The sequence below is a fragment of the Oncorhynchus tshawytscha genome, linkage group LG09, assembly GCF_018296145.1.
Source record: "Oncorhynchus tshawytscha isolate Ot180627B linkage group LG09, Otsh_v2.0, whole genome shotgun sequence".
NCBI lineage: Eukaryota > Metazoa > Chordata > Actinopteri > Salmoniformes > Salmonidae > Oncorhynchus > Oncorhynchus tshawytscha.
The window spans coordinates 61,441,199-61,468,870 of NC_056437.1; the positions used below are offsets into that span (position 1 = coordinate 61,441,199).

Here is a 27,672-nt window from a genome sequence, read left to right on the forward strand (position 1 = left end):
GTACATAAACACAACAAAAGTTAGAAATGAAAAGAAACTTATTCAAGTTTGCTTGTCTGTTTGCTTCTCTGTAAGAAAACCGTACTTATGAATATTAGCTGAATATTTACTAGTCTTATTACCTTAAAGCAGTATTAAAAACAGTTTCTTGATGCAACATATTGGCAAGGTATTTGGTATTCCACTGATGTATTCCAATAATCACAGTGTTTGTAATGGAAAAATCTGTGTTCTAAATGGAGTTGAACGGGGTGCAGTAGGCCAATGAAGAGGCATAGTCGACAGTCTGGCTATGAATGTCTTTAATGTTCCCCACATCAGAATCCCAGCATACAGTGTATCATAATTTCTAAAGTAAACAAATATCATCACCTTATTTATATAGTTTTACTTTCATTTTTTAATTATAATATGTTTTTTAAAATCCATTATTAACATGTTTTCTTCATCTCAAGTCTTGGGTTTCGGAATTCAACAAATAAAAATAAAAACAAGACAACAGGTGCAAATTTGACTATGCAGAGGCCCGAACTGACACCCAGCACAGAATGTTTCCCAGGGTTATTTGTCATGTCCTTCAGTACAACTGGACTCTCAGGTGCCTAGACCATAACATAGACGAACCTGTCTCGGTTTTGAAGGTCAACCATGACATGTAGTCACGAGCAAGGCAGGAAATTCACCTACATGAAACATTGTTACGGTCTACCTCTTTAGTTCAGAACAGGTGTTTAACAAAGCATCACTCTGGCAAATCTATAAAACAGTGTTAGCTGCTTTATAACAACAGATGGTGTTAATCATTGAACACTTAACAAAATTGGTTTTGCACCAAAAAGTATTCAAATCCAATATGGATTTTTTTGGGGGTTGTGTCAATCGTTTTAAAGTCCTACTAAACTAACACTATAGATATCAACTCCCTTTGCATTAGTCCTAACTAATGCTACAACAAAATGGAGTACACACCTATGCTTACACACCAAATGAGCTATCCTAACACATACTCTCACATGTACACACTCACACTTCCTGGTCTATACCTATGTACATGCCTTGTCATGCAGTTCAACCATCTGCCCACTAAGCAACTCAATTCCCACCTCACCTTTCCACTTGGAAGGCAAGCTTAGCGGTACCGATAGCTTATGATGAGGTCACTGTATACAGATAGCACAACCTACATGGACAGGACACATATTGTACGTAACACAGTGTATTCAGGGGGCCATGTGTCCCACCCGCAGTACGTGATTCCCGATAAGGCTAAGACATAGCCTGGTCCCAGATCTGTTTGTGCCGTCTTGTCAACTCCTAGTCGCGACAATGACCATAGGAGTTGGCAAGACGGCACAAACCGATCTGGGAATAGGCTAGATCAGAGGCAACTTAGGTTACAAAAAGCCATCGTTTCTCGGTCTCCCTGTGGTTCCGGGGCTACACAACGGTAGGAGAGTCAACAGGGTTGGGAATATACACATTCCAAAAGCCACAAGGATGTTTTTAGAGGTGAATTCATTTTATTTTTTGCTTCTTGGCCATGTTTTGTCGTTGCCACATGGGTGGTGTAAGTTACCGATTCCACCTTTAAGGTGAGCTGTATCATCATCCAGTATGGCTGGTGTGGTACACCGCTAATACAGGCCTGCAGTTATGCAGGGCCCATTTCAACGTGGGAGAGACCCTATAACCAACAGCAGAGAATGAGAATGGGTCAGTATCCCTGCTACGGTGTTCGCTTAGTGCTTACACAGGTTGAGGAGTCAAGATGCTACGTAGACAACACTTGATGACTTTGTTCTGAATGTCCATTGTCTAGCCACTTCGGAACAACTTTGTTAGTTACATGCACGGAAAGAGCTAACAGAACGAGAATCCCACTTTCCTGAATCTCTCGGAAAAGTTCAGTGGCGAATACATTTAAATGGCGTACGGTTAACATACAATACTAGCTGGAGACCCCTTTTCAACTTGCACCTGTTGTCTCTGTTGTCGTCACAAAGTCATTTCATTCATTCACTCGAAAAAACAAAAACAAGAAACGTAATATTTACAAAGATTTTTGACTGTTTGTTCTTACACTTAAAAATGTACAGTTTTGCTCCTCATTTTTTTGACGTCTCTCTCTGTCGCAAAACGCTGAATTCGTCCACATTCAGAATGTTCAGAGGAACGGTAGGTTGTTATGGCGATTGTGTCACCATGGCGCCCTCTAGTGTGTAAGCGTATAAAATAGACAAGGAAAAGAACAGGGAAAAAAAGGAAATAGCGTCTGTCACTCTTCGATTGGTTGAAGTTTTGTTGTGTTGTATTTGTAGTAGTACTAGTTTCCTCTGCGACCCTCCCGTTGCCCTCTTATTCACAGGATAAAAAAAGTTCAGGATCTAATGGCACAAAGACTTGATAGGACAGATGTATCTGATCATTCCCACACCTGAAATAAGATGTCGGGTGCCCTAGTCTGTCCACTGTCCCGGTCACATCTCACATCCTTTCCCCTTTGTTTAAGACTGTGATGATGACTTGGAGGCTTTGGGGCTCTCTCCCAGGTTTCATATTCTAGTCCAATAGCACATTTTATAGTAAGTCCATCTCTGTAGCGGAGAGAAAAGTTCCAGCATATAAGTCCACTGACTCCCTCTGATTCCACATACACAACCCCAGTCTGGTCTTTGTTACAGTATATTGTACAGCGGATCATCTCTCGTGTTTCCCCACCACACACTGTCTCTCTCAGTTGGCCAACACAGAGTATCTGACAACACCAACCTGTGTTCTCTCACACATCCCCCCCCAAGCAGTAATGAAATAGGTACCAAAGAAACGTCTAAAGCTAAACACAAGCAGAGACAACACTGTCGCTAGCGGTTTCTAACCGAGGATACTACAGCGCACTGTGGGTTCACACACAGCGCCACAGTTCAGTTCAGTTGGATTAATCCTATTCACCCATCAGCCCCCTCTGCTGGCCATGTCATAGCATTACGGACGGAGGTGTTGTCAACAGGCTTTCCCTTGACTTTTACGTGCACCTCCCTGTTCAAAAAAAAGGAAAGAGTAAAAACAGCTGATCACTTTGTTGTCCCTTAGTCTAAGGACCTCTTACTCCCAGTCCTCTTCCCAGCTCTGTTATCCCAGACCCTGGCCTGTCTGATAGACCACCAGTCTTTCCTCCGTGTGCTTAGAGTTCAATGTACAGCAGTGGAGCAAAGGGGACGTGAGAGCAACAGAGTCAGCAGGGACATGTGTCAGGGGGGAAGGGTCAGGAGATGCAGGGTTCAATGACGGCACACAGTGAAGTTACGAGTTGAAACGCCGGCGAGAGTTAGTTGAAATTGCATGTGGAGCAGTCCTGAATCAGACGGGTGTTTACTGGTGGAGGAAATGAGAAAGGGACGGGGAAAGTAGAGTGAGAGGAAGAATGGAGGAGTGTGTGTGTGTAAGCAGTTGTTACGGGGGTCTCGCACCACGGGGAGGCGCCTCTGATACGAGATGCCTGCCTGTCTCTTTCCTCGCACACATTCCATCTTCCTCCATCATTCTCTCTGCCCTCTAGTTACCCCTGGCCCTGGGAAGCTGAGCTGACATGTACTCGCGCGCGCACACAGGCGTTCATCAAACAGCATTTGTACGGGCCAGAAATCGAAGGCGGAGAAGGGCGGAGAGAAGGGGAGAGTGTGTAAAAGAAAGAGGGAGATGGAGGGACTGTCCCTTTTCTCTCCTTCGTTGTAACATCATTAGGAAAAAGTGACGTTATACGAGGACCCGAGACTTGGCCGTATGTACCTTCCCACCCAGGACCTCTGAGAACCCTGGCAGGTTCACCTTGATAAACGATAGGTCTACCTGCAGCCTCAATACCGCTAGGGCACCCTATTCCCTACACCCTATTCCCTTTTTGCCCAGAGCATAATGGACACCAATACCTCTAGGTTTGTGTCCAAAATGGCATCCTATTCCCTACATAGTGCACTACTTTTGGCCTGACTGGCCCACAGTAGTGCACTACACAGGGAACTGGATGCCATTTCAGTGGCAGTCTATGGCTTCTACGCCTGCCATAATGAGTCACGGAGAGACAGGGGCCCAAGGCTCAGTGGATGGCCTGGTTATTCCGAGAAAAATACAGAGCTGCTGCAGTGGCACCAATAACTCACATTACGTAAGAGGGGCCCTCAGGGGCCCTGGCTGGATGATAGCAGAGCAGGAGGAGGATGCGAGACAGAGAAAGGGGTCTTTATGTGATCGAAATGTAGTCTTGTTTTTTTTTCTGTTTAAGTGTTCTTAATGTATTGGATTGCACACACTTTTATGAAATGTGTTGTGTAAATAAAGGTTGAATTGATTTACTAGGGTAGTTGATTTGTTTGGGGTAGCATGCAGTCTGTTGTGCAATAGTAGACAGTAAGCAATACGGGCGGGAGGTGATCAACATAAGCAATGTGTTGTATAATCAATGTGTATAAGAATGGTTTTTATCCATGATTGGTCCAGTCAGGTTTTTCGTTGTTGTAAAGGATAATGTTCATGAATGAAAGAAGCACCACTGCAGGGGTTTTATGACGTGCCACCAGGTTTTTCGTTGTTGTAAAGGATAATGTTCATGAATGAAAGAAGCACCACTGCAGGGGTTTTATGACGTGCCACCAGGTTTTTCGTTGTTGTAAAGGATAATGTTCATGAATGAAAGAAGCACCACTGCAGGGGTTTTATGGCGTGCCACCAGGTTTTTCGTTGTTGTAAAGGATAATGTTCATGAATGAAAGAAGCACCACTGCAGGGGTTTTATGACGTGCCACCAGGTTTTTCGTTGTTGTAAAGGATAATGTTCATGAATGAAAGAAGCACCACTGCAGGGGTTTTATGACGTGCCACCAGGTTTTTCGTTGTTGTAAAGGATAATGTTCATGAATGAAAGAAGCACCACTGCAGGGGTTTTATGACGTGCCACCAGGTTTTTCGTTGTTGTAAAGGATAATGTTCATGAATGAAAGAAGCACCACTGCAGGGGTTTTATGACGTGCCACCAGGTTTTTTTTCTTGCAGAAAAGAAAATATGAAGAAAAAGCATATGGAATTGAGATAGAAATAGTTTAAAACAGGAGATGTGTGTGTGTGAATATTGACTATCCAGTGTCCTTTCCCCATCATTGTTTTTAAAAATAATTCATGCATAGATCCCCACTGAGAAAACCATTTCGATATTTTCTTCTTTGTACACATTTATATATAACTATATATATATATATATATATATGTCTATATATCTATATATTTAAAAATCTTTCCACAAAAAATAAGAACCGAAAGCAACAATCAATCAATCAAACAAACAAATGCTGAAAAAAGATAACGAAAAAAGCACAAGATAGGCCAGTTTGGCACTTTTCATGAACACACAGTAAGTAGGCTATCTTGACACAGCTCAACACTCTTGATTCTCTCTCAGTTCCCCTCCTATGGGAAAACAACACAGTACTTGGCACCAAGAATGCTGGTAGAAAGACGATATCAGAATACCAATATTTTCATGATATATACTTACTGTATGTACTGTACGCCTTGTATAAAAAAGGTTGTTTTAGAACTACAGAGGAGGGAAAGAGAGGGATGTGGAAAAGAGAAGAGAATCAAGTAAGCAGATGAGATGAGTAGAGAGATAGAGGCTTTCCAATATAACAGAAGGAAAAGGAACCAAACGCTTTACCTCACAATCCAAAAAACGATCCCCAACCAGTGGAGGCTGGTGGGAGGAGCTATAGGACGGGCTCATTGTAAAGTCTGGAGTGGAATAAATGTAACGGTGTCAAACACATCAAGCATATGGAAACCACATCTTTGACTCTGTTCCATTCATTCCATTCCAGCCATTACAATGACCCTGTCCTCCTATAGCTCAACCCCACCAGCCTCCTCTGTCCCCAACCCTATTACAGCACAGAAACCGAGAAAACATTGGATGAAAAAAACAACTAAATGAAATGCACAGTAAGAGGCAGAGGATCATCCTGTGGGCAGGTTTGGGGGCTGTCAGGATCCGAGAATACGAGACCCTCTCAATATATCTCAACACCCTCAATAACACCTGCTTCCCCTGCAGTTCAGCTGCACTTCCACTTAACCCCAGCAAGGTTGTGCTGTAGGAAAGACACAGCATCAGGGCAGCAGGCTGATGGTTGGAAAAACAGAGAGTAAGAGAGAGAGAGAGAGATATCCATAGCGATCCAATAGTGATAAACCAGAGTGTGTAGTTGGTCCTCTGGTCCCCCAGGGGGAGCTGTAGCTCTACTATACACGTGTGGTGGAGTGGGGGTGGGGCAGGGTGTTGTTGTGGCCGGTGCTGGGGTAGGTGTTGAAGGGGTGGAGGGGCTGCATGCCGGTGATGGTGCTGGGGATCATGGTGATGGTGTTGGGGGTCATGAGGGGCACGTCGTCCGGGGCCCTCCGCAGGGCCAGGGTGTAGTCGGGCGGACAGGAGGGCCGCAGGATGTCGTGGGGCCGGAGGGGCTCCATGTCGTGGTGCGAGTCGTGCTCCGAGTGCTTCATCTGCAGGGACATGATCTCTTCCTCCTGGCTGTGTGCCAGGTCGTTGGCAGGACCGCCGTGGCGCTGCGGAGACAGCCGGTGGCGCCGCATCTCCTGACGCTTGTCCCGCTTGTAGTAGAGCGCAGCAAACGCCAGGATGTTGAGGAAGAGCAGCGACGCCCCCACTGCCACGGTCACCGACAGCTCTGTGGAATAATCCCGCGTGTCACCGGGGAAGAGGTCCAGTCTGGGCCGCTCTGATCCGTAGGGCTCCACAGGGTCGGGGAAGGTGGGGTAGGGGTGGCCCGTGGTGCGGGGTTTGGGCTTCCAGGGGCCCCCGGGGGGGCGAGTGCTGCCTGGAGGTAGCCTGGTGGTGGTGGGGTTCAGGACTTCATGGAGGGAGTGTAAATGAGGGACCAGCTCCAGCCAGAAGGCCACCTTGTTGGCTCGGTAGTTGTCCCTGACGCGGGGCTTCAGGCCGATGTGGAGGTACTGCTTGTCCTTGGAGTTGAACTTGGTCCAGATGACCTCCTCGAAGCGGTTGGGCTTGGTGTGGATGAACTTGGTGTCCTGAGGCACTGGCAGATTGGGGTCCCTGGAGGAGAAAGAGGATGAATCTCACTCAGGTGATTTCAATCAACTTTAGATATTCCAAAGTTCTTAATGTTTGGTACACTCAGGGGGTGCTCTTAATGTTTGGTACACTCAGGGGGTGTTCTTAATGTTTGGTACACTCAGGGGGTGCTCTTAATGTTTGGTACACTCAGGGGGTGCTCTTAATGTTTGGTACACTCAGGGGGTGCTCTTAATGTTTGGTACACTCAGGGGTGCTCTTAATGTTTGGTACACTCAGGGGGTGCTCTTAATGTTTGGTACACTCAGGGGGTGCTCTTAATGTTTGGTACACTCAGGGGGTGCTCTTAATGTTTGGTACACTCAGGGGGTGCTCTTAATGTTTGGTACACTCAGGGGGTGCTCTTAATGTTTGGTACACTCAGGGGGTGCTCTTAATGTTTGGTACACTCAGGGGGTGCTCTTAATGTTTGGTACACTCAGGGGGTGCTCTTAATGTTTGGTACACTCAGGGGGTGCTCTTAATGTTTGGTACACTCAGGGGGTGCTCTTAATGTTTGGTACACTCAGGGGGGGTGCTCTTAATGTTTGGTACACTCAGGGGGGTGCTCTTAATGTTTGGTACACTCAGGGGGTGCTCTTAATGTTTGGTACACTCAGGGGGTGCTCTTAATGTTTGGTACACTCAGGGGGTGCTCTTAATGTTTGGTACACTCAGGGGGTGCTCTTAATGTTTGGTACACTCAGGGGGTGCTCTTAATGTTTGGTACACTCAGGGGGTGCTCTTAATGTTTGGTACACTCAGGGGGTGCTCTTAATGTTTGGTACACTCAGGGGCTGCTCTTAATGTTTGGTACACTCAGGGGGTGCTCTTAATGTTTGGTACACTCAGGGGGTGCTCTTAATGTTTGGTACACTCAGGGGGGTGCTCTTAATGTTTGGTACACTCAGTGTATACTTCACTGTTAAACAACCTGTTGAATTTGATACAAACCAACATTAAAACTATTTATACATTCAAAATCAGAAGAAATTTAATTTAGCTTTTTACATACAGTATGATATTCTTGTTAGGGCTGCAAATCATAGACATGGGGGTCTGGATAGCCAAAGTACTGTATCACGGAATTACTGTATCATGGTAAGGTCATTTCCGATTGAACCGACAAACAGTGTTTACCCTGAACGCAGCTACAGCGACTGCGGGAACAGTGCCATTAATTGTCAATCGCGCTATAAAGCGGATCTTCAGCACTAAGGGCTGAATAGAGCCCTACATTAAATAGTCCTCAAGAGGAGGGAGAACAAACAAAATACCATCCTCAATCTTCTACCACCTACCCCCTATCACCTACCTACCCACCAACCAACCAACCTACCACCAATCACCTACCTACCTACCTACCTACCTACCTACCTACCTACCTACCTACCTACCTACCTACCTACCTACCTACCTACCTACCTACCTACCACCAAACAATCATCTACCAACCACCTATCACCAACTACCTACCTACCAACCAACCACCTTCCACCTACCCACCAACCACCATTCCACCGACTACCTACCTACCAACCAACCAACCAACCACCTTCCGCCTACTCTACCCACCTATCCACCAACCACCTTCCCACCAACCACCTATCCAGCAACCACCTATCCAGCAACCACATACCACCAAACCAACCAACCACCTGCCCACCAACCACCTATCCAACAACCACCTATCCAACAACCACCTATCCAGCAACCACCTATCCAGCAACCACATACCACCAAATCAACCAACCACTTACCAACCACCTACTCACCAACCACCTACCGCTGTCCTACCAACCACCTACCACCGTTCCACCAACCACCTACCACCGTTCCACCAACCATCTTCCATCTACCCAGCTTCCCATCAACCACCAACCCACAAACCACTTACCAACCAACCACCTACCACTGTCCCACAAACCACCTAGCACTGTCCCACTTACCCACCTTCCCACCAACCACCGTCCCACAAACCACTTACCAACCAACCACCTACCCACCTTCTCACCAACCAACAACCTATCCCTCTACCACCTATCCACCTATCCACTGTCCCACCAACCCACCTTCCCACATACCACTGTCCCACCAACCACCTACCTACCTACCCACCCACCACCTACCCCACCTACCACTGTCCCACCTACTGCTGTCCTACCAACCATCTACCCACCAACCACATACCACCGTTTCACCAACCACCTTCCCACCAACCACCTTCCCACCAACCACCTTCCATCTACCCACCTTCCCACCAACCACTGTCCCACAAACCACTTACCAACCAATCACCTACCCACCTTCTCACCAACCAACAACCTATCCCTCTACCACCTATCCACCGTCCCACCAACCCACCTTCCCACATACCACTGTCCCACCAACCACCTACCTACCTACCTACCCACCAACCACCTACCACTGTCCCACCTACTGCTGTCCTACCAACCACCTACCCACCAACCACCTACCGCTGTCCTACCAACCATCTACCCACCAACCACCAACCACCTACCACCATTTCACCAACCAACCACCTTCCATCGACCCAGCTTCCCATCAACCACCGTCCCACACAACACTTACCAACCAACCACCTACCTACCTACCGCCCCACAAACCACTTACCAACCAGCCACCTACCCACCAACCACCTACCACTGTCCCACCAACCACTGTCCCACCAACCACATACCCACCTTCCCACCGTCCCACAAACCACTTACCAACCAACAGCCTATCCCTCTACCACCTATCCACCGTCCCACCAACCCACCTACCACTGTCCCACCAACCACCTAGCCACCTTCCCACTTTCCCACCAACCACTGTCCCACCAACCACCGTCCCACCTTCCCACTTTCCCACCAACCACCTTCCCACCAACCACCGTCCCACAAACCACTTACCAACCAACCACCTACCAAACCAATCACCTTCCCACCAACCCACCTACCCACCAACCACCTTCCACTTACCCACCTACCACCTACTCAGCTACCACCTACCCATCAACAACCTACCCACCTACCACTGTCCCACCAACCACCTACCTACCTACCTTCCCACCAACCACCACCCCACCAACCACCTCCCAACCAACCACCTACCCACCTACCACTGTCCCACCTACCGCTGTCCTAACAACCACCTGCCCACCAACCACTTACCACTGTCCCACCAACCACTGTCCCACCAACCACATACCCACCTTCCCACCGTCCCACAAACCACTTACCAACCAACAGCCTATCCCTCTACCACCTATCCACCGTCCCACCAACCCACCTACCCACATACCACTGTCCCACCAACCACCTAGCCACCTTCCCACTTTCCCACCAACCACTGTCCCACCAACCACCGTCCCGCCAACCACCTTCCCACCAACCACCGTCCCACAAACCACTTACCAACCAACCACCTACCCACCTTCTCAACAACCAACAACCTAACCCTCTACCACCTATCCACCTATCCACCGTCCCACCAACCACCGTCCCACCAACCACCGTCCCACCAACCACCTTCCCACCTACCACCTTCCCACCGTCCCACCAACCACCGTCCCACCAACCACCTTCCCACCAACCAACTAACCACCTACCAAACCAATCACCTTCCCACCAACCACCTTCCACTTACCCACATACCACACAACCAGCTACCCACCTAACACCTACTCAGCTACCACCGTCCCACCAACCACCTTCCCACCAACCACCGTCCCACCAACCACCGTCCCACCAACCACCGTCCCACCAACCACATTCCCACCAACCACCTTCCCACCAACCACCGTCCCACCTACCCACCGTCCCACCAACCACCTACCCACCTATCCACTTTCCCACCAACCACTTACCAACCAACCAACTAACCACCTACCAAACCAATCATCTTCCCACCAACCACCTTCCACTTACCCACCTACCACTCAACCACCTACCCACCTACCACCTACTCAGCTACTACCTACTCATCAACCACCTACCCATCAACCACCTATCACCTACACACCTACCATTTACCCACCTACCACCTACCCACCTACCACCTACTCAGCTACCACCTACCCATCAACCACCTATCACCTACACACCTACCATTTACCCATCAGCCACCTACCCATCAGCCACCTACCCCGTCTTAGCGAAGTTAGTCCAATATGTCATGACTACAGCACTGAGCATGACATCATTCTTAGAGAAGTTGCAGGGGAAGAGGTCGGTGGCTCCGATCATGGGCACCCCGAACACGTAGGGGATCTCATCCCCGTGGGCTGCGTCCGCCCACTCCGGCCGCGTCTCCGTCTGACAGTGGTGGTAGAAGGTGTAGAAGTAAACGGGAGACTGGAACTCGGCGTGCAGTTTGGCCGTGGCCACCGCCGGCGCCACCCACTGGTGGTCCGTGAATAAGGCAAGGAGGGTTTTTCTCCTCATGTCTCCGTTGTCACGGTCGGCCCAGTCGGTGTACATGAACTTAATGGTCTCCCTTAGGATGTCCTTACCTAGATGGGAGGAGAGGGAGGATAGGAGGAAGAGCGGGGGGGGTGAGACGAGAGAGAGATATTAGACATGGACAGAGTGAGAGTTGAAGAGAGACAGAAAGAGACGTAGGTAGATAATAAGCAAAAGGAAGCGAGAGAGAGAGAAAGATACATTGCGAGAGAGAAGGTTAAGAGAGGGAAAAGAGAGGGAAAAGAGAGGAAAAGAGAGGAAAAGAGAGGGAAAAGTGAGGGAAAAGTGAGGAAAAGAGAGGGAAAAGTGAGGGAAAAGAGAGGAAAAGAGAGGGAAAAGAGAGGAAAAGAGAGGGAAAAGAGAGGAAAAGAGAGGAAAAGAGAGGGAAAAGTGAGGGAAAAGTGAGGGAAAAGAGAGGGAAGAGAGGGAAAAGAGAGGGAAAAGTGAGGGAGGAGTCAGAGAAAAGGGCGAATGTTAGTGAATTGAAGTTTGAATAGAAGATTTTACCAAACAGTAAACCACATAACTTGGCTTTGGGAAACACTGTTCCTCTCTAGTGGTTATATACAGTGCCTCTAGAAAGTCTACACGTCCTTGAACTTTGGTGCAAATCCAACAATACAACACTGACTAACTGCCTCCTTATTTTCAAGCATGGTGGCGCAGCATCATGTTATGGGTATGCCTGACGTCGGCAAAGACTGGGGAGTTTCTCAGGATGAAGATAAACGGGATGAAGCTAAGAACAGACAAGATTCCAGAGAAAAACCTAGTTTAGTCTGCTTTACACCAGAGACTGGGAGAGGAATTCACCGTTCAGCAGAACAACAACCTACAACACAAAGCCACATCTACACTGGAGTCGCTTACCAAGAAGACAGTGAATGTTCCTGAGTGGCCAAGTTACAGTTTTGACTTAAATTTGTGGCAAGACTTGAAAATTGCTATCTAGCCATGATCCTCAGCACCTAATAGAAAGAATAATGGGGAACTATTGCGCAATACAGGTGTGGAAAGCTCTGATGAGACTTACCCAAGAAGACTCATATTGACTCATATTGTTACACAATACTTTCTGAAAAGCGGTACATTAATAGGTACACAGAGACCCTTACCCTCAGGATAGCCGTAGAGATTGTCCACAAAGTTAGATATAGTGTAGTCGAACGCTGCAGCTGAGATCCCATCGTTGTCTTCACTGTCATCTACAAACTTGAGCCCCTCTCCCTGGTTCACTCCTATCAGGATGTCATAGTTCAGGAACTCCCCCTAGTGGCAGAAAAAGAGAAGGACACGTTAGGTCCATAAATGCATTAGACGTGGATGAGATGAGTGGTGCTGCCCCATAAAATTTTAAGCACTTTGGGCACCTTAAAAAGAGCATTAAATGCCAAAAAGCCTCAAATATGAAACTGTCTTCAATTACACTGAACCATTACAGTAATGTCTTATCATAATCTTTATCTTTTTACATTTTACCCTTGGTAAATCTCGGCTTGGGATTTCATCACAACCAATGAAGTACCTCTGTCTCTGCAGTCAGAGAGCTGTGACTAATATACACGCCCGCCCACACACACCTGCTGCATGAGTATCTCAGGGTCGTCCGGCACCACGTCTCCGTCCACTACGGGTCCGAAGGCGATGTGGTAGCGGGCCGGCTGAATGTCCTGATCCACCAGCTCCCTGAAGTTCTTCTTCCTCAGGCAGTCCACTAATTCTGCTGTCTCTGAGTGGCTGCAGCCCACTTTCCGGGCCAGGATCTTAGTGTACTTGAGGGGCTGGTAGTTGACCGACCAGCTGGAGATGGCTGAGCCACTCTGGGCTATGGCCCTCTGGAACAACCCTGGAGGAGAGAGAGAGTGGAAGGAGAAGTTATACAACTGAATCTATAAGGTGGCAGTTTCATGACCATCCAACGTAATATCACCTGGACAAAAATAATATCCTTTATACGTCAGGAAAAGGTGAGCGGACATTGACTTTGTTTCGTCAAAGTGTGCTACACACGTTAGGTCACTAGAGTAGCAGCCATGGGTGCATCTCAATAGTCTAACGTGGAATCCTCTCATTGCCTCCTTTCTCTCCGGGAAGAGAGAAGTTAACACTGTACTTTGAACAATCTGAAAAGTTCAGACTTGGGGAAGGGATTGAGAATACTTAGGTTGTGAAAGTTTGTTCCTTTTACCCTCCACAGATTTGTCTTTGCTTCTCCCTACATCTTACTCACTGTAACAAATCAGAGAGAAAGGCATGTGCTTCTAACTCCAACAATCTCAGACTTGAAATGATATGATACAGCCCAGACTGGGAAATCGATGGGGGACTACACAGTCTGCTTCTAAAAGCAACTTTTCCTTCCTATCTTCCACAGATTTCTCTCTCTCGCTCTCTCTCTCTCTCTCTCTCTCGCTCTCTCTTTTCTATTTCTCTCCGTCGGTCCTGTGCCTCGTAACAGGAGGGGGCTCTCATCCCTCCCTACTGTTCCTCCTTCGTCTCGCTCTCTTCCTCCGCACTCCTTTCCTCTTCTGTAGATTCCTGGTGAATTATTAAGCAGTGACGCAGAGCAGAGCCTCTATTTCCCAGGGAGTTTATTAGGAAGTGTATGACTCAGACACGAGCTAGCCCTACCTGCTACCTCAGCATTTCTCCTCATAGAAGAGAGAGACAGAGAAAGAGAGACAGAGAAAGAGCGAGAGAGGAAGAGAGAAAGGGTGGGCGGGGGTGAGAGAAGGAGAGGGAGTTGAAGAGTGGGGTGAGAAAGTTTGTAAGAAGTGATAGAGTAAGAAAAAGAATGAGGGCGATAAAAGGCTGAGATATACGATTGACAAAAGGGCTCGTGCAGTGCCTTCGGAAAGTATTCAGACCCCTTGACTTTTTCCACATTTTAGGTTACAGCCTTATTCTAAAATGGATTAAATTGTTTTTTCCCCCCCTCATCAATCTACACACAATACGTCATAATGACAAAGCAAAAACAGGTTATTATAAATGTTTGCTAATGTATAAATGAAAAAAAATGAAATATCACATTCACTTAAGTATTCAGAACCTTCACTCAGTACTTTGTTGAAGCACCTTTGGCAGCGATTACAGCCTTGAGTCTTCTTGCGTATGACGCTACAAACTTGGCACACCTGTATTTGGTGAGTTTCTCCCATTCTTCTCTGCAGATCCTCTCAAGCTCTGTCAGGTTGGATGGGGAGCGTCGCTGCACAGCTATTTTCAGGTCTCTCCAGAGATGTTCGATCGGGTTCAAGTTCAGGCTCTGGCTGGGCTACTCAAGGAAATTCAGAGACTTGTCCCGAAGCCACTCCTGTGTTGCCTTGGCTGTGTGCTTAGAGCCGTTGTCCTGTTGGAAGGTGAACCTTTGCCCCAGTCTGAGGTCCTGAGCGCTCTGGAGCAGGTTTTCATCAAGGATCTCGCTGTACTTTGCTCCATTCATCTTTGCCTCAATCCTGACTAGTCTCCCAGTCCCTGCCGCTGAAAAACATCCCCACAGCATGATGCTGCCACCACCACCATGCTTCACCGTAATGATGGTGACAAGTTTCCTCCAAACGTTACGCTTGGAATTCAGGCCAAAGAGTTCAATCTAGGTTTCATCAGACCAGAGAATCTTGTTTGTCATGATCTGAGAGTCTTTAGGTGCCTTTTGGCAAACTCCAAGCGGGCTGTCATGCGCCTTTTACTGAAGAGTGGCCACTCTACCATAAAGGCCTGATTGGTGGAGTGCAGCATGGTTGTCCTTCTGGAAGGTTCTCCCATCTCCACAGGGGAAGTCTGGAGCTCTGTCAGAGTGACCATCGGGTTCTTGGTCACCTCCCTGACCAAGGCCCTTCTCCCCCGATTGCTCAGTTTGGACGGGCGGCCAGCTCTAGGAAGAGTCTTGGTGGTTCCAAACTTCTTCTATTTAAGAATAATGGAGATCACTGTGTTTTTGGGGACCTTCAATTGCTGCAGACATTTTTTGGTACCCTTCCCCAGATCTGTGCCTCGACACAATCCTGTCTCGGAGCTCTATGGACAATTCCTTTGACCTCATGGTGTGGTTTTTGCTCCGACATGCACTGTCAACTGTGGGACCTTATATAGACAGCTATGTGCCTTTCCAAATCATGTCCAATCAATTGAATTTACCACAGGTGGACTACAATAAAGTTGTATAAACATCTCAAGGATGATCAACGGAAACAGGATGCACCTGAGCTCAATTTCGAGTCTCATAGAAAAGGGTCTGAATACTTATGTAAAAAAGGTATGTCTGTGTTTAATTTTGTATTAATGTGCAAAAATGTCTAAAAACCTGTTTTCGCTTTGTCGTTATGGGTTATTGTCTGTAGATTGCTAAGGATGTTTCATTTAATCCATTTCAGAATAAGGAACGCAACAAAATGTGGAAAAAGTCAAGGGTTCTGAATACTTTCCGAAGGCACTGTATATATTTCATCCTAAATCATAACAATCAATGTATTTCTTTACTCTATCCCCCTCTCACATTCCCTACCTCTCCTCACTCCCCCCTCCGCCTCTCTCATCATAACAATCTGTATCTCCCCTTCCCCTCCCCACCTCCCCCATTCACCTCTCCTCCTTAAACTCATGTATATCATGGCACAGTTCATTTGCTGACTGGTGCGATGACGTGATTGCCGTTCTTCGAGGGGAGCGGGAATGTTCCTTACCTGGCGGCCCGGGGGCTTTGAGTGACAGGTGGAGGAGTAGTCTGGAGGGCTGGGGTTAGATGACGATGATGATGAAGATGGGTTTGACAGCAGAAAGGTCAGGTTGCAATGTATTGGTGAGTGGCAGCAGAGGAGACGAGTCAATGGCAAGACAAGATATGACGGAGGACATGAAGGTTAGTGTGTGAGGGGTGGAGAGAACATGAAGGTTAGGGTGTGAGGGGAGGAGAGAACATGAAGGTTAGGGTGTGAGGGGAGGAGAGAACATGAAGGTTAGGGTGTGAGGGGAGGAGAGAACATGAAGGTTAGGGTGTGAGGGGATGAGAGAACATGAAGGTTAGGGTGTGAGGGGATGAGAGAACATGAAGGTTAGGGTGTGAGGGGATGAGAGAACATGAAGGTTAGGGTGTGAGGGGAGGAGAGAACATGAAGGTTAGGGTGTGTGGGGAGGAGAGAACATGAAGGTTAGGGTGTGAGGGGAGGAGAGATCATGGAGGTTAGGGTGTGAGGGGAGGAGAGAACATGAAGGTTAGGGTGTGAGGGGTGGAGAGAACATGAAGGTTAGGGTGTGAGGGGAGGAGAGAACATGAAGGTTAGGGTGTGAGGGGTGGAGAGAACATGAAGGTTAGGGTGTGAGGGGTGGAGAGAACATGAAGGTTAGGGTGTGAGGGGAGGAGAGAACACAAAGGTTAGTGTGTGAGGGGTGGAGAGGACATGAAGGTTAGGGTGTGAGGGGAGGAGAGAACATGAAGGTTAGGGTGTGAGGGGAGGAGAGAACATGAAGGATAGGGTGTGAGGGGAGGAGAGGACATGAAGGTTAGGGTGTGAGGGGAGGAGAGGACATGAAGGTTAGGGTGTGAGGGGTGGAGAGAACATGAAGGTTAGGGTGTGAGGGGAGGAGAGAACATGAAGGTTAGGGTGTGAGGTGAGGAGAGAACATGAAGGTTAGGGTGTGAGGGGAGGAGAGAACATGCACACTGTACAGGTTGTTTACTCACAGTCTCATGCACACACACACACCTGCATGCACCCACACGTAGAAAAGCATGCATGTACACACGTATGCATGTACACATGTACACACACATGCACATGTACATGTACACATGTACACACATGTTCACACGCACACACATGCTCACACATGCTCACACACACATGCTCACACACACACACACACACACACAAATGTGAGTTATTACTGTATGGCGGTCAGGTTGATCTTCAGACACAGATACACACAGCGTGATGATTGAAACACTCACAATACACACTCATATCTCTCTCTCCTGCTTTTAACTCTCGGTCTCTCTCGTTCTCTCTTCTTATCTCTCTCTCTCTCCCTCTCTCGTTCTCTCCTCTTTTATCTCTCTCCCTCTTAGTCTCTCTAATTCTCTCCTCCTTTTATCTCTCCGTCCCTCGCGTTCTCTCCCCCTTTTATCTCTTTCGTTCTCTCCTCCTTTTATGTCTCTCTCTCCGCCTCTCTCGTTCTCTCCTCCTTTTATCTCTCTCCCTTTTGTCTCTCGTTCTCTCCTCCTTATCTCTCCATCCCTCTCTCTCCATCTCTCTCTCCTCCTTTTCTCTCTCTCCCTCTTTCGTTCTCTCCTCATCTCTCTCCATCCCTCTCTCCTCCTTTTCTCTCTCCATCCCTCTCCTCGTTTTCTCTCTCTCTCTCCCTCTCGTTCTCTCCTTTTATCTCTCTCTCTCCGCCTCTTGTTCTCTCTTCCTTTAATCTCTCACCCTCTCTCTCCGCCTCTCTCGTTTTCTCCTCCTTTTCTCTCGCGCTCCCTCTCTCTCGTTCTCTCCTCCTTTTATCTCTCTCCCTCTCTCCTTTTATCTCTCTCCCTCTCCCCCCTCTCTTCTCCCTCGCTCCATCTTTTATCTCTCTTCACCTTTTATCTCTCTCCTCCTTTTATCTCTCTCCTCCTTTTATCTCTCTCTATCAGAGTATACCTGGTAGTGTAATAGGTATGATGAAAGCATGAGAGTGTGTGTCGAGGTTTCCTTGCAGGTCATTGGACCACATTTCTCCCAATTTAAACTTTGAGTCTCTCCCTCAAATTGCACTCTATTCCTTAAGTAGTCCACTACTTTTTGCTTAGATACTCTATGTGGAATAAGGTGTCACACAGTCTGAGTCAGTCTGAGCTCACTTTGAACCAGTCTATCCCTCCTACTCCTCTTGAGTGAGTACCCACATCGTACACTCACAATTTCACATTTACTATGATTCAACCAGGTACGTAGACAGAGAGTATGAATTAAAATTGAATGGACTTTTCAGTGATGGTACAATCTACCCACAAGACAATTGGATACGCCTAACTTTTCCATAGAATGACCAGACCAATCTACCCTCTACTCTTCCAGTGAATAGCAACATACAGTGGGGCAAAAAAATATTTAGTCAGCCACCAATTGTGCAAGTTTCCCACTTAAAAAGATGAGAGGCCTGTAATTTTCATCATAGGTACACTTCAACTATGACAGACAAAATGAGAAACAAAAATCCAGAAAATCACATTGTAGGATTTTTAATGAATTTATTTGCAAATTATGGTGGAAAATAAGTATTTGGTCACCTACAAACAAGCAAGACTTCTGGCTCTCACAGACCTGTAACTTCTTCTTTAAGAGGCTCCTCTGTCCTCCACTCGTTACCTGTATTAATGGCACCTGTTTGAACTTGTTATCAGTATAAAAGACACCTGTCCACAACCTCAAACAGTCACACTCCAAACTCCACTATGGCCAAGACCAAAGAGCTGTCAAAGCACACCAGAAACAAAATTGTAGACCTGCACCAGGCTGGGAAGACTGAATCTGCAATAGGTAAGCAGCTTGGTTTGAATAAATCAACTTTGGGAGCAATTATTAGGAAATGGAAGACATACAAGACCACTGATAATCTCACTCGATCTGGGGCTCCACGCAAGATCTCACCCCATGGAGTCAAAATGATCCCAAGAACGGTGAGCAAAAATCCCAGAACCACACGGGGGGACCTAGTGAATGACCTGCAGAGAGCTGGGACCAAAGTAACAAAGCCTACCATCAGTAACACACTACGCCGCCAGGGACTCAAATCCTGCAGTGCCAGACGTGTCCCCCTGCTTAAGCCAGTACATGTCCAGGCCCGTCTGAAGTTTGCTAGAGAGCATTTGGATGATCCAGAAGAAGATTGGGAGAATGTCATATGGTCAGATGAAACCAAAATAGAACTTTTTGGTAAAAACTCAACTCGTCGTGTTTGGAGGACAAAGAATGCTGAGTTGCATCCAAAGAACACCATACCTACTGTGAAGCATGGGGGTGGAAAATCATGCTTTGAGGCTGTTTTTCTGCAAAGGGACCAGGAGGACTGATCCGTGTAAAGGAAAGAATGAATGGGGCCATGTATCGTGAGATTGAGTGAAAACCTCCTTCCATCAGCAAGGGCATTGAAGATGAAACTTGGCTGGGTGTTTCAGTATGACAATGATCCCAAACACACCGCCCGGGCAACGAAGGAGTGGCTTTGTAAGAAGCATTTCAAGGTCCTGGAGAGGCTTAGCCAGTCTCCAGATCTCAACCCCATAGAAAATCTTTGGAGGGAGTTGAAAGTCCGTGTTGCCCAGCAACAGCCCCAAAACTTCACTGCTCTAGAGGAGATCTGCATAGAGGAATGGGCCAAAATACCAGCAACAGTGTGTGAAAACCTTGTGAAGACTTACAGAAAACGTTTGACCTCTGTCATTGCCAACAAAGGGTATATAACAAAGTATTGAGATAAACTTTTGTTATTGACCAAATACGTATTTTCCACCATAATTTGCAAATAAATTCATTAAAAATCCTACAATGTGATTTTCTGGATTTTTTTTCTAATTTTGTCTGTCATAGTTGAAGTGTACCTATGATGAAAATTACAGGCCTCTTATCTTTTTAAGTGGGAAACTTGCACAATTGGTGGCTGACTAAATATTTTTTTGCCCCACTGTAGTACATTTTCTCTTACTCTACCAGGTTAAGAATACTGAAATTATATTGTAGTATATTTGATTATATATGAGGAGACACAGTTTGTCACAATCATTCCAATTCCACATGTTTAATAAATGAAACTCACCAAAAACAATAAAGAGTGACGTCAATGCAGTGTTCACAGGCACTACACAAAAAACAAGATCCCACAACAAACAGGTGGGAAAAGGCTGCCTAAATATGATCCCCAATCAGAGACAACGATAGACAGCTGCCTCTGATTGTGAACCATACCAGGCCAACATAGAAATAAAGAAACTAGAATGCCCACCCTAGTCACACCCCGACCTAACCCAAAATAGAGAATAAAGGATCTTTAAGGTCAGGGCGTGACACAGTTACAATTGGACTAATGGTACCCTGGGAACTCACTTTCAACCAACCTATCCTTTTGAGTAACCACACAGTTCATTGAATGATCCTTATTCTACCAGGCAAGGGTTAAGTAGACTGAGAAGTAAATCAAATCAAATCAAGTAAGAATGTGACCCACCAGTGTGCCCCTTACCCTCGGAGTGGTGCGAGAGGATGAGCAGGTTGACGCAGGACGCCCCCGCCCCGGAGCCGAAGATGGTGATGCGCTCGGGGTCGCCCCCAAAATGGCCGATGTTCTCATTGAGCCAACGCAGGGCCTGGATCTGGTCCAACAGACCGTAGTTCCCCTTGGCTGACTGGTCGCCTGTACTCAGGAAGCCTGGAGAGAAGAGAGGGGGAGAGGTGGAGAGCAGGAGGAGGAAGGAAAGGGGAAGTAGGTAGAGAGAAGAGAGGGGGAGAGATGGAGAGCAGGAGGAGGAAGGAAAGGGGAGGTAGGTAGAGAGAAGAGAGGGGGAGAGGTGGAGAGCAGGAGGAGGAAGGAAAGGGGAGGTAGGAAGAGAGGGGGAGAGGTGGAGAGCAGTAGGAGGAAGGAAAGGGGAGGTAGGTAGAGAGAAGAGAGGGGGAGAGGTGGAGAGCAGGAGGAGGAAGGAAAGGGGAGGTAGAGAGAAGAGGTGGAGAGCAGGAGGAGGAAGGAAAGGGGAGATAGGTAGAGAGAAGAGAGGGGGAGAGGTGGAGAGCAGGAGGAGGAAGGAAAGGGGAGGTAGGTAGAGAGAAGAGAGGGGGAGATGTGGAGAGCAGGAGGAGGAAGAAAGGGGAGGTAGGAAGAAAGGGGGAGAGGTGGAGAGCAGTAGGAGGAAGGAAAGGGGAGGTAGAGAGAAGAGGTGGAGAGCAGGAGGAGGAAGGAAAGGGGAGGTAGGTAGAGAGAAGAGAGGGGGAGAGGTGGAGAGCAGGAGGAGGAAGGAAAGGGGAGGTAGGTAGAGAGAAGAGAGGGGGAGATGTGGAGAGCAGGAGGAGGAAGGAAAGGGGAAGTAGGTAGAGAGAAGAGAGAGGGAGAGGTGGAGAGCAGGAGGAGGAAGGAAAGGGGAGGTAGGTAGAGAGAAGAGAGGGGGAGAGGTGGAGAGCAGGAGGAGGAAGGAAAGGGGAAGTAGGTAGAGAGAAGAGAGGTGGAGAGCAGGAGGAGGAAGGAAAGGGGAGGTAGGTAGAGAGAAGAGAGGTGGAGAGCAGGAGGAGGAAGGAAAGGGGAAGTAGGTAGAGAGAAGAGAGGTGGAGAGCAGGAGGAGGAAGGAAAGGGGAAGTAGGTAGAGAAAAGAGAGAGGGACCGAGGAAAGGCAGAAGGTAGGGAAAGAGAGAGAGGAGATATTAAGGTGTCAATAGAACGTTTATTTTGACAATAATGTCAAATATTCTGCCGTCTGGCCGGTAAATCAGCTTTTGAATAGAAGCGAATTGGGTCACTAGACACAGCAGAAGAGAGTGGGAAGGAGGAAGGGAGGACGTCAGCAACAATAACCCGGAATGAAGGCTTGGACCGGCATTACTTTCCTGACACTGTTTAGGTACGGTATGAAGCTAAAGGATCCACCGGCTTTTTAAAGCTCCAAACTCCCCTCTCTCCAATATTTACATACCCTTACCCTTGTCAACCACCCTTCAGGGTTTACCCACGTATTCTCCAGTCGCCTATCCTCTCACATATTTAGATAAAATAAAACCAAGGGCTGTTAATAAATAAACTGGCGCAATACCAGATGAAAGCCTCAGCTCCATATCAATGGCCTTTAAAATAGCTGGGGTAAGGAGCGCTTGTTAAGGGGAAGGGAGAAGAGAGGATTGATAGTGGGTGTTCTGTGGCTATGAGGCGGCCCCGGATAGAGAGAGAGACAAAGAGAGAGAGGCACAGGGTTTCGTGTGTGTGTGTGTGTGTATGTGTGTGCGTTTCATCTGCCTCCAAGACACCAGAGGTTGGTTCCCGAGCAGGGGGAGGCTGATCAAAGAGCTGACACTACAGAGAAGACTCTCTCTTTCTCTCTCTCACACACACACTCACACACACACACACAGAGACAGAGCGAGAGAGACACACACCTTCACACACACATATAAACACACACACGCTGGGGTTGTCTCCCTTTAACACACACCTTTATGCCTCTTATTGAATCAGGTGGACAATGAATAAACATATGGACACACAAACATGTGATACATGGGTTTGGTATGTGTGTGAGGGTGATGGTGCATGTGCGTGTTTGTGTGTGCTCACGCATGCCTGTGTGCACGGGGGTACGTGCTTCCCCTGTCTCTTTAGTGTGTCCCTGACTGTTGGATCACCCTCGCCCTGTCTATACCCAGTGTGCATTCATTCTGTAGAGTGCTGCCTGCCAGTAATGCCAGGGCTGCCAGTGTGTCTCCTGTGTGTGTGTCCATAGGTGCAGTGTGTGTGTGTGTGTGTGTGTGTGTGTGTGTGTGTGTGTGTATGTGTGTGTGTGTGTGTGTGAAGGGAACAGCTGTGTCTGCCTGGCTCTGAATAATCATGCTGGATACTGCTTCCAATATTTACACACACATCTACAGTACACACACACACACACACAGTTTTGTAGGAGTGTTGGAATAAACACATGTATCAACACACACATGCACACTACACACTTCTCCAATCCTTCCATTTGCAGCAAGGTGTCAAATCAAAAGAGGACCATCACACTCTCCCGGACGTTTGGTTGGTTTGAATTCAGATAAGTATAACTCAAACAATGAAGCTTACTTCATTTAAACAAGACATATTTTCACTGCATCAGGGATAGCGTACACAGGCGTTTCGGCTTTTTGGTCTACTTCAGTGTGTCGGTACAAATCTTTTTCATTCAAAACAGCCTTTGCAGGAAACGTAGGCGAATAACCGATGAGCAGCAGGTGCTTCTAAACAGGGTTGCCAACTTACCTGCCAATCAGGGATGAATCTTCTCTGGTGTACCTGTATATCAATTGCCTTAGGTGTCCGCTCACTTGGATGCATTATATCAATTCATGAGATAGCTTACCACATAGGACATCAAATAAAACAAATACAATTTGATTAGATTAGATCAGGCCCGGCCCTTCATAAATAAGTGGGGCGAAGTCATAAATTATGTGTCAAATCTGATACGGACAGTGTTCTTGTATAACAGTCTAAATTAGGCCTATAGGCAGGAGGGGGAATCCGGTTCATCGTTTAAACGGAATTACGTTGACACATCTCTTTGGAGTCATTTCATTGACACATCTCTTTGGAGTCATTTCATTGACACTGGCGAGGTGATATGTTGACATCCGATAGCGAATTCATCGTCCCCAAGAATGACTTTCAATGGATGTTCATCCAATATGAAGCCAATGGCAAGAACATCTAAATAACGCCTTTAGAGGCGCAAGTTAGACATCACTTCCTCTCATAGGTCCTATGAGGGCATACATGATCTACAGGGGAACATCCTTTTCGGAAGGCCTCCTTTCTCTCTCTGACCACATCCGATGGAACTAATACGTGGGATTTATGAAGTAACTGGTTCCTGTTCAAAGCTTTTAACTTGTTTTGGAGCTTCTTCCAGCCAGGTATCGGGGGTATCCTCTCGAGCGGAAACGCTCAGGGAGAGAGTACGATCGTCTATCATATTCTTCCTCTGTGTCACAGATGCGACGTGTTCTATGAAGTTGGCTTACTGGTAAAAACCTATTTTTTTTTAGAATGGTAACGATCAGCTGTAACTGTAGTACTTAGAGATGGTCCCTTCTTTGTAACAAGTACATCTACGAACTGTACAGAGTTAATGTTGCTTTCCATAGTGAAGTCCATTTACTGTGCTCAGGTTAATGCAGTTCAGGAATGTGTTTGATTTATTTTCAGAAAGCAATGGTCTATATAAGCGGGTGCATTATTTAACATGATCTTTGTAAGGATTATTTTCAGTTGCCTCTCCTTTAATTCAGACATCTACTAGGAAGACAGACAGGAAGGATGACAGGCAGGAAGACCGGCAGGAAGGATGACAGGCAGGAAGACCGGCAGGAAGGATGACAGGAAGGATGACAAGCACAGGCAGGAAGACCGGCAGGAAGGATGACAGGAAGGATGACAAGCACAGGCAGGAAGACCGGCAGGAAGGATGACAGGAAGGATGACAAGCACAGGCAGGAAGACCGGCAGGAAGGCCCCAACAGTCAGCCTGTTACCAACCCCACGCCGCAGCCTAAATACGTCATTACAACTGCCACACGATACTCTCCTGCCTTACGCCGCTGTCACAGCGAGACCCAACCTGTCATTCTGTCTCTTTCGGTCTCTCCTGCCACTACTCCTTCCAGCAGCTGTAAATGGCAAGGTATTTAACAGGGTCAACTACACATACAGTAGTATTGGAAAGAGACAGAGAGGGGAGATGAAGAGACCTCTAAGAACACCAAGTTTCAAGTTTTGAATGTCACATGGACAAGTAGAGTGAAATGCCTTTCTTGCAAACTCAAAATCCAACTGCAGTAATTAATATAAATGTTATACTAGAAAAAAAACACACAAGAAATAAAAATGAATATGCAGAAAACAATAAGTAAGAAGCATACTAATTGTATATACAGGGTCAGTTCCAGTACCATATTTACAGGGATACTGGATCGATAGAGGTAGATGTGTGTAGGGGTAAGGTGACTAGGCATCAGGATATATGATAAACAAAGTAGCAGCAGTGTATATGATGATTGTATGTGTGTGTGTGTGTGTGTGTGTGTGTGTGTGTATAGAGTCAGTATAAATGTATGTGCGTAATGTGTGTGTGTGAGCAAATGATGGAGTGTGTGTGTGTGAGTGAGGATAAATGCAGTGCAAAGGTCAATAACGATACAAGGTTAACTCAAATAGTCCATGTAGCTATTTTGTTAGCTACTCATCAGTCTTATTGTTTGGGGATAGAAGCTGTTCAAGAGCCTGTTGGTGCCAGACTAGCGCTTGCCGTGCGGAAACAGAGAGAATGGTCTATGACTTGGGTAGTTTGAGTCTTTAACGATTTTCCGGGTCTTCCTACCGCACCGCCTGACATAGATGTCCTGGATGGTCGGGAGCTCGGCCCCAGTGTTGAACTGGGCTGTCAACGCCACCATCTGTAGCACCATGCGATCGAGGGCGGTGTTATTGCCATACCAGGACGTGATGCAGCTAGTCAAAACGCTCTCAGTGGTACAGCTTTAGAACAGTTTGAGGATTTGAGGGTCAATGACAAACCTTTTCAACCCTCCGAGGGGGAGCTGTCACGCCTTCTTCACGAGTGTGCGTGTGTGTTTGGGCCATTTGAAGTTTTTAGTGATTCGGACACCGAGGATTTTGATGCTCTCAATCTGCTCTACCGCAGCCCCGTCTATGTGGATGGGGGCGTGCTTGGTCCTAGTGACGTTGAGGGAGGTGTTGTTGTTCTGGCACCACACTGCCAGGTCACTGAACTCCTCCCCTGTAGGCTGACTCACCGTCGCCAATGATTGGGCCTACCACCGTCGTGTCGTCAGCAAACTTGATGATGGTGTTGGAGTCGTAAGTGGCCACACAGTTGTGGGTGAACAGGGAGTACAGGAAGGGACTAAGCATACACCCCTGTGGGATCCCTGTGTTGAGGGTCAGCGTGGCGGAGGTGATGTTGCCTACCCTCACCACCTGGGGTCAGCCCGTCATGAAGTCCAGGATCCAGTTGCAGAGGGAGGTGTTCAGACCCAAAGTTCTAAGCTTGGTGACGAGCTCGGAGGGGACAATGGGGTTGAACGCTGAGAAGTAGTCAATGAACAGCATAGGTATTCCTCTTTTCTAGGTGGGTGATGGCAGTGTGGAGAGAAATTGAGATGGCATCACCTATGGATCTGTTGGGGCGGTATACAAACACTGGGACAAGGAGAGGTTGAAAATGACTGTGAATATGTGTGCCAGTTCTTCTGCACATAATCTGAGAACGCGCCCTGGAATACTGTCTTGCCCCGTGGCCTTGCGAGTGTTGTCCTGAATAAAGACCTTTCTCACGTGGGCCTCAGAGAGCGAGATCACCCAATCTTCTGGGTCGGTGACAGGCCCTCACACCCGGCACGATGTTGTTGTTGTCAAAGCGTCCATAAAATGCATTGAGTTCATCTAGTACAGTGGCATCGTTGGGCAGATCACGGTTGGGTCTTCTTCTGTAATCCCTAATGGACTGCAGCCCCGGCCACATCGGCGCCTGTGTAATATGATTTCACCTTATTCCTATATTGTGCTTATTCTCTTTTGATGACTCTGTGGAGGTCATAGTGGGACTACTTGTACTTGTTCCTGTCCTCAGCCGTAGTCTCAGGGTTGTCTGCGATAGCTCTGTGTGAGGTAGCCCTGCTCTTTAGTTTAGCACCAACCTCGCTGTTAATCCAGGGCTTTTGATTGGGGAAGCAGTTTAACAACTCAAAGTTGAACAATTGGTTAGTCTGTGGCCTTGTGTAGTTTGTTCCCTCTTCTGTCCTCTCTCTCTCTCTCTCTCTCTCTCTCCATTCCTCCCTCCCTCGTTTGTTTTTGGAACTATTCTAATATCATATTCAAATACATTCGTTGTTAGTATTTCTTGGCTGTCGTTGCAATTATTCCTGCGCACCATGTGAGGTTCTAAATTATTCCGATTTTGTGATTCAGTTGCTGTCACCCCGGGCGAGACCCTCAGCAGGGAGGACGTGTGTGTGTGTGTATATGTAAAGTGTGCGCGTGTTTGAGTGGTGTGTGTGTGTTTGTGTGTAGAGGGGGGGTACAGATAAGGATCCCCCCTCTCCACTCAGAACAGCAGCAGTCTATTCCCCCTGAAAAACAACAGTTAGGATTTGAAAAGAGAAGAACCATGGTGGGCGCCAAAGGCAGGCTTCCGCCTCTCTCCTTCCTCTTTTCCCTCTCTTACTTTCGTCATATCGACCCACTCGCCCACACTTCCCTTTCTCTTTAAAAAGTACTTCCTCTGTCGGTTTCTTGATCAGTTTGTACTTTCACGCTCTCGTTAAACCCCCTGCATTCGGTATC

The 27,672-nt window shown here is 47.4% G+C and overlaps 1 protein-coding gene across 4 annotated transcripts in view; it reads right to left on the reverse strand.

Annotated features, from left to right (window-relative positions):
• Positions 1-285: 285 nt before the first annotated feature.
• Positions 286-27,672, reverse strand: part of LOC112235634 (neuroligin-2-like) — a 223,715-nt gene continuing 196,328 nt past the window's right edge. For 2 of the 4 annotated variants that reach the window (XM_042327182.1, XM_042327181.1), the window contains 5 exons: positions 20,806-21,006; positions 13,185-13,450; positions 12,720-12,873; positions 11,288-11,654; positions 286-7,120 (listed from right to left, as the gene is read on the reverse strand). In XM_042327182.1, the coding sequence (XP_042183116.1) occupies positions 6,289-7,120; positions 11,288-11,654; positions 12,720-12,873; positions 13,185-13,450; positions 20,806-21,006 (1,820 nt within the window). In that variant the 3' untranslated portion in view covers positions 286-6,288. The remainder of the gene's footprint in view (positions 7,121-11,287; positions 11,655-12,719; positions 12,874-13,184; positions 13,451-20,805; positions 21,007-27,672) is intronic. The other 2 variants (XR_006084129.1, XM_042327183.1) reach the window with 2 other exon arrangements.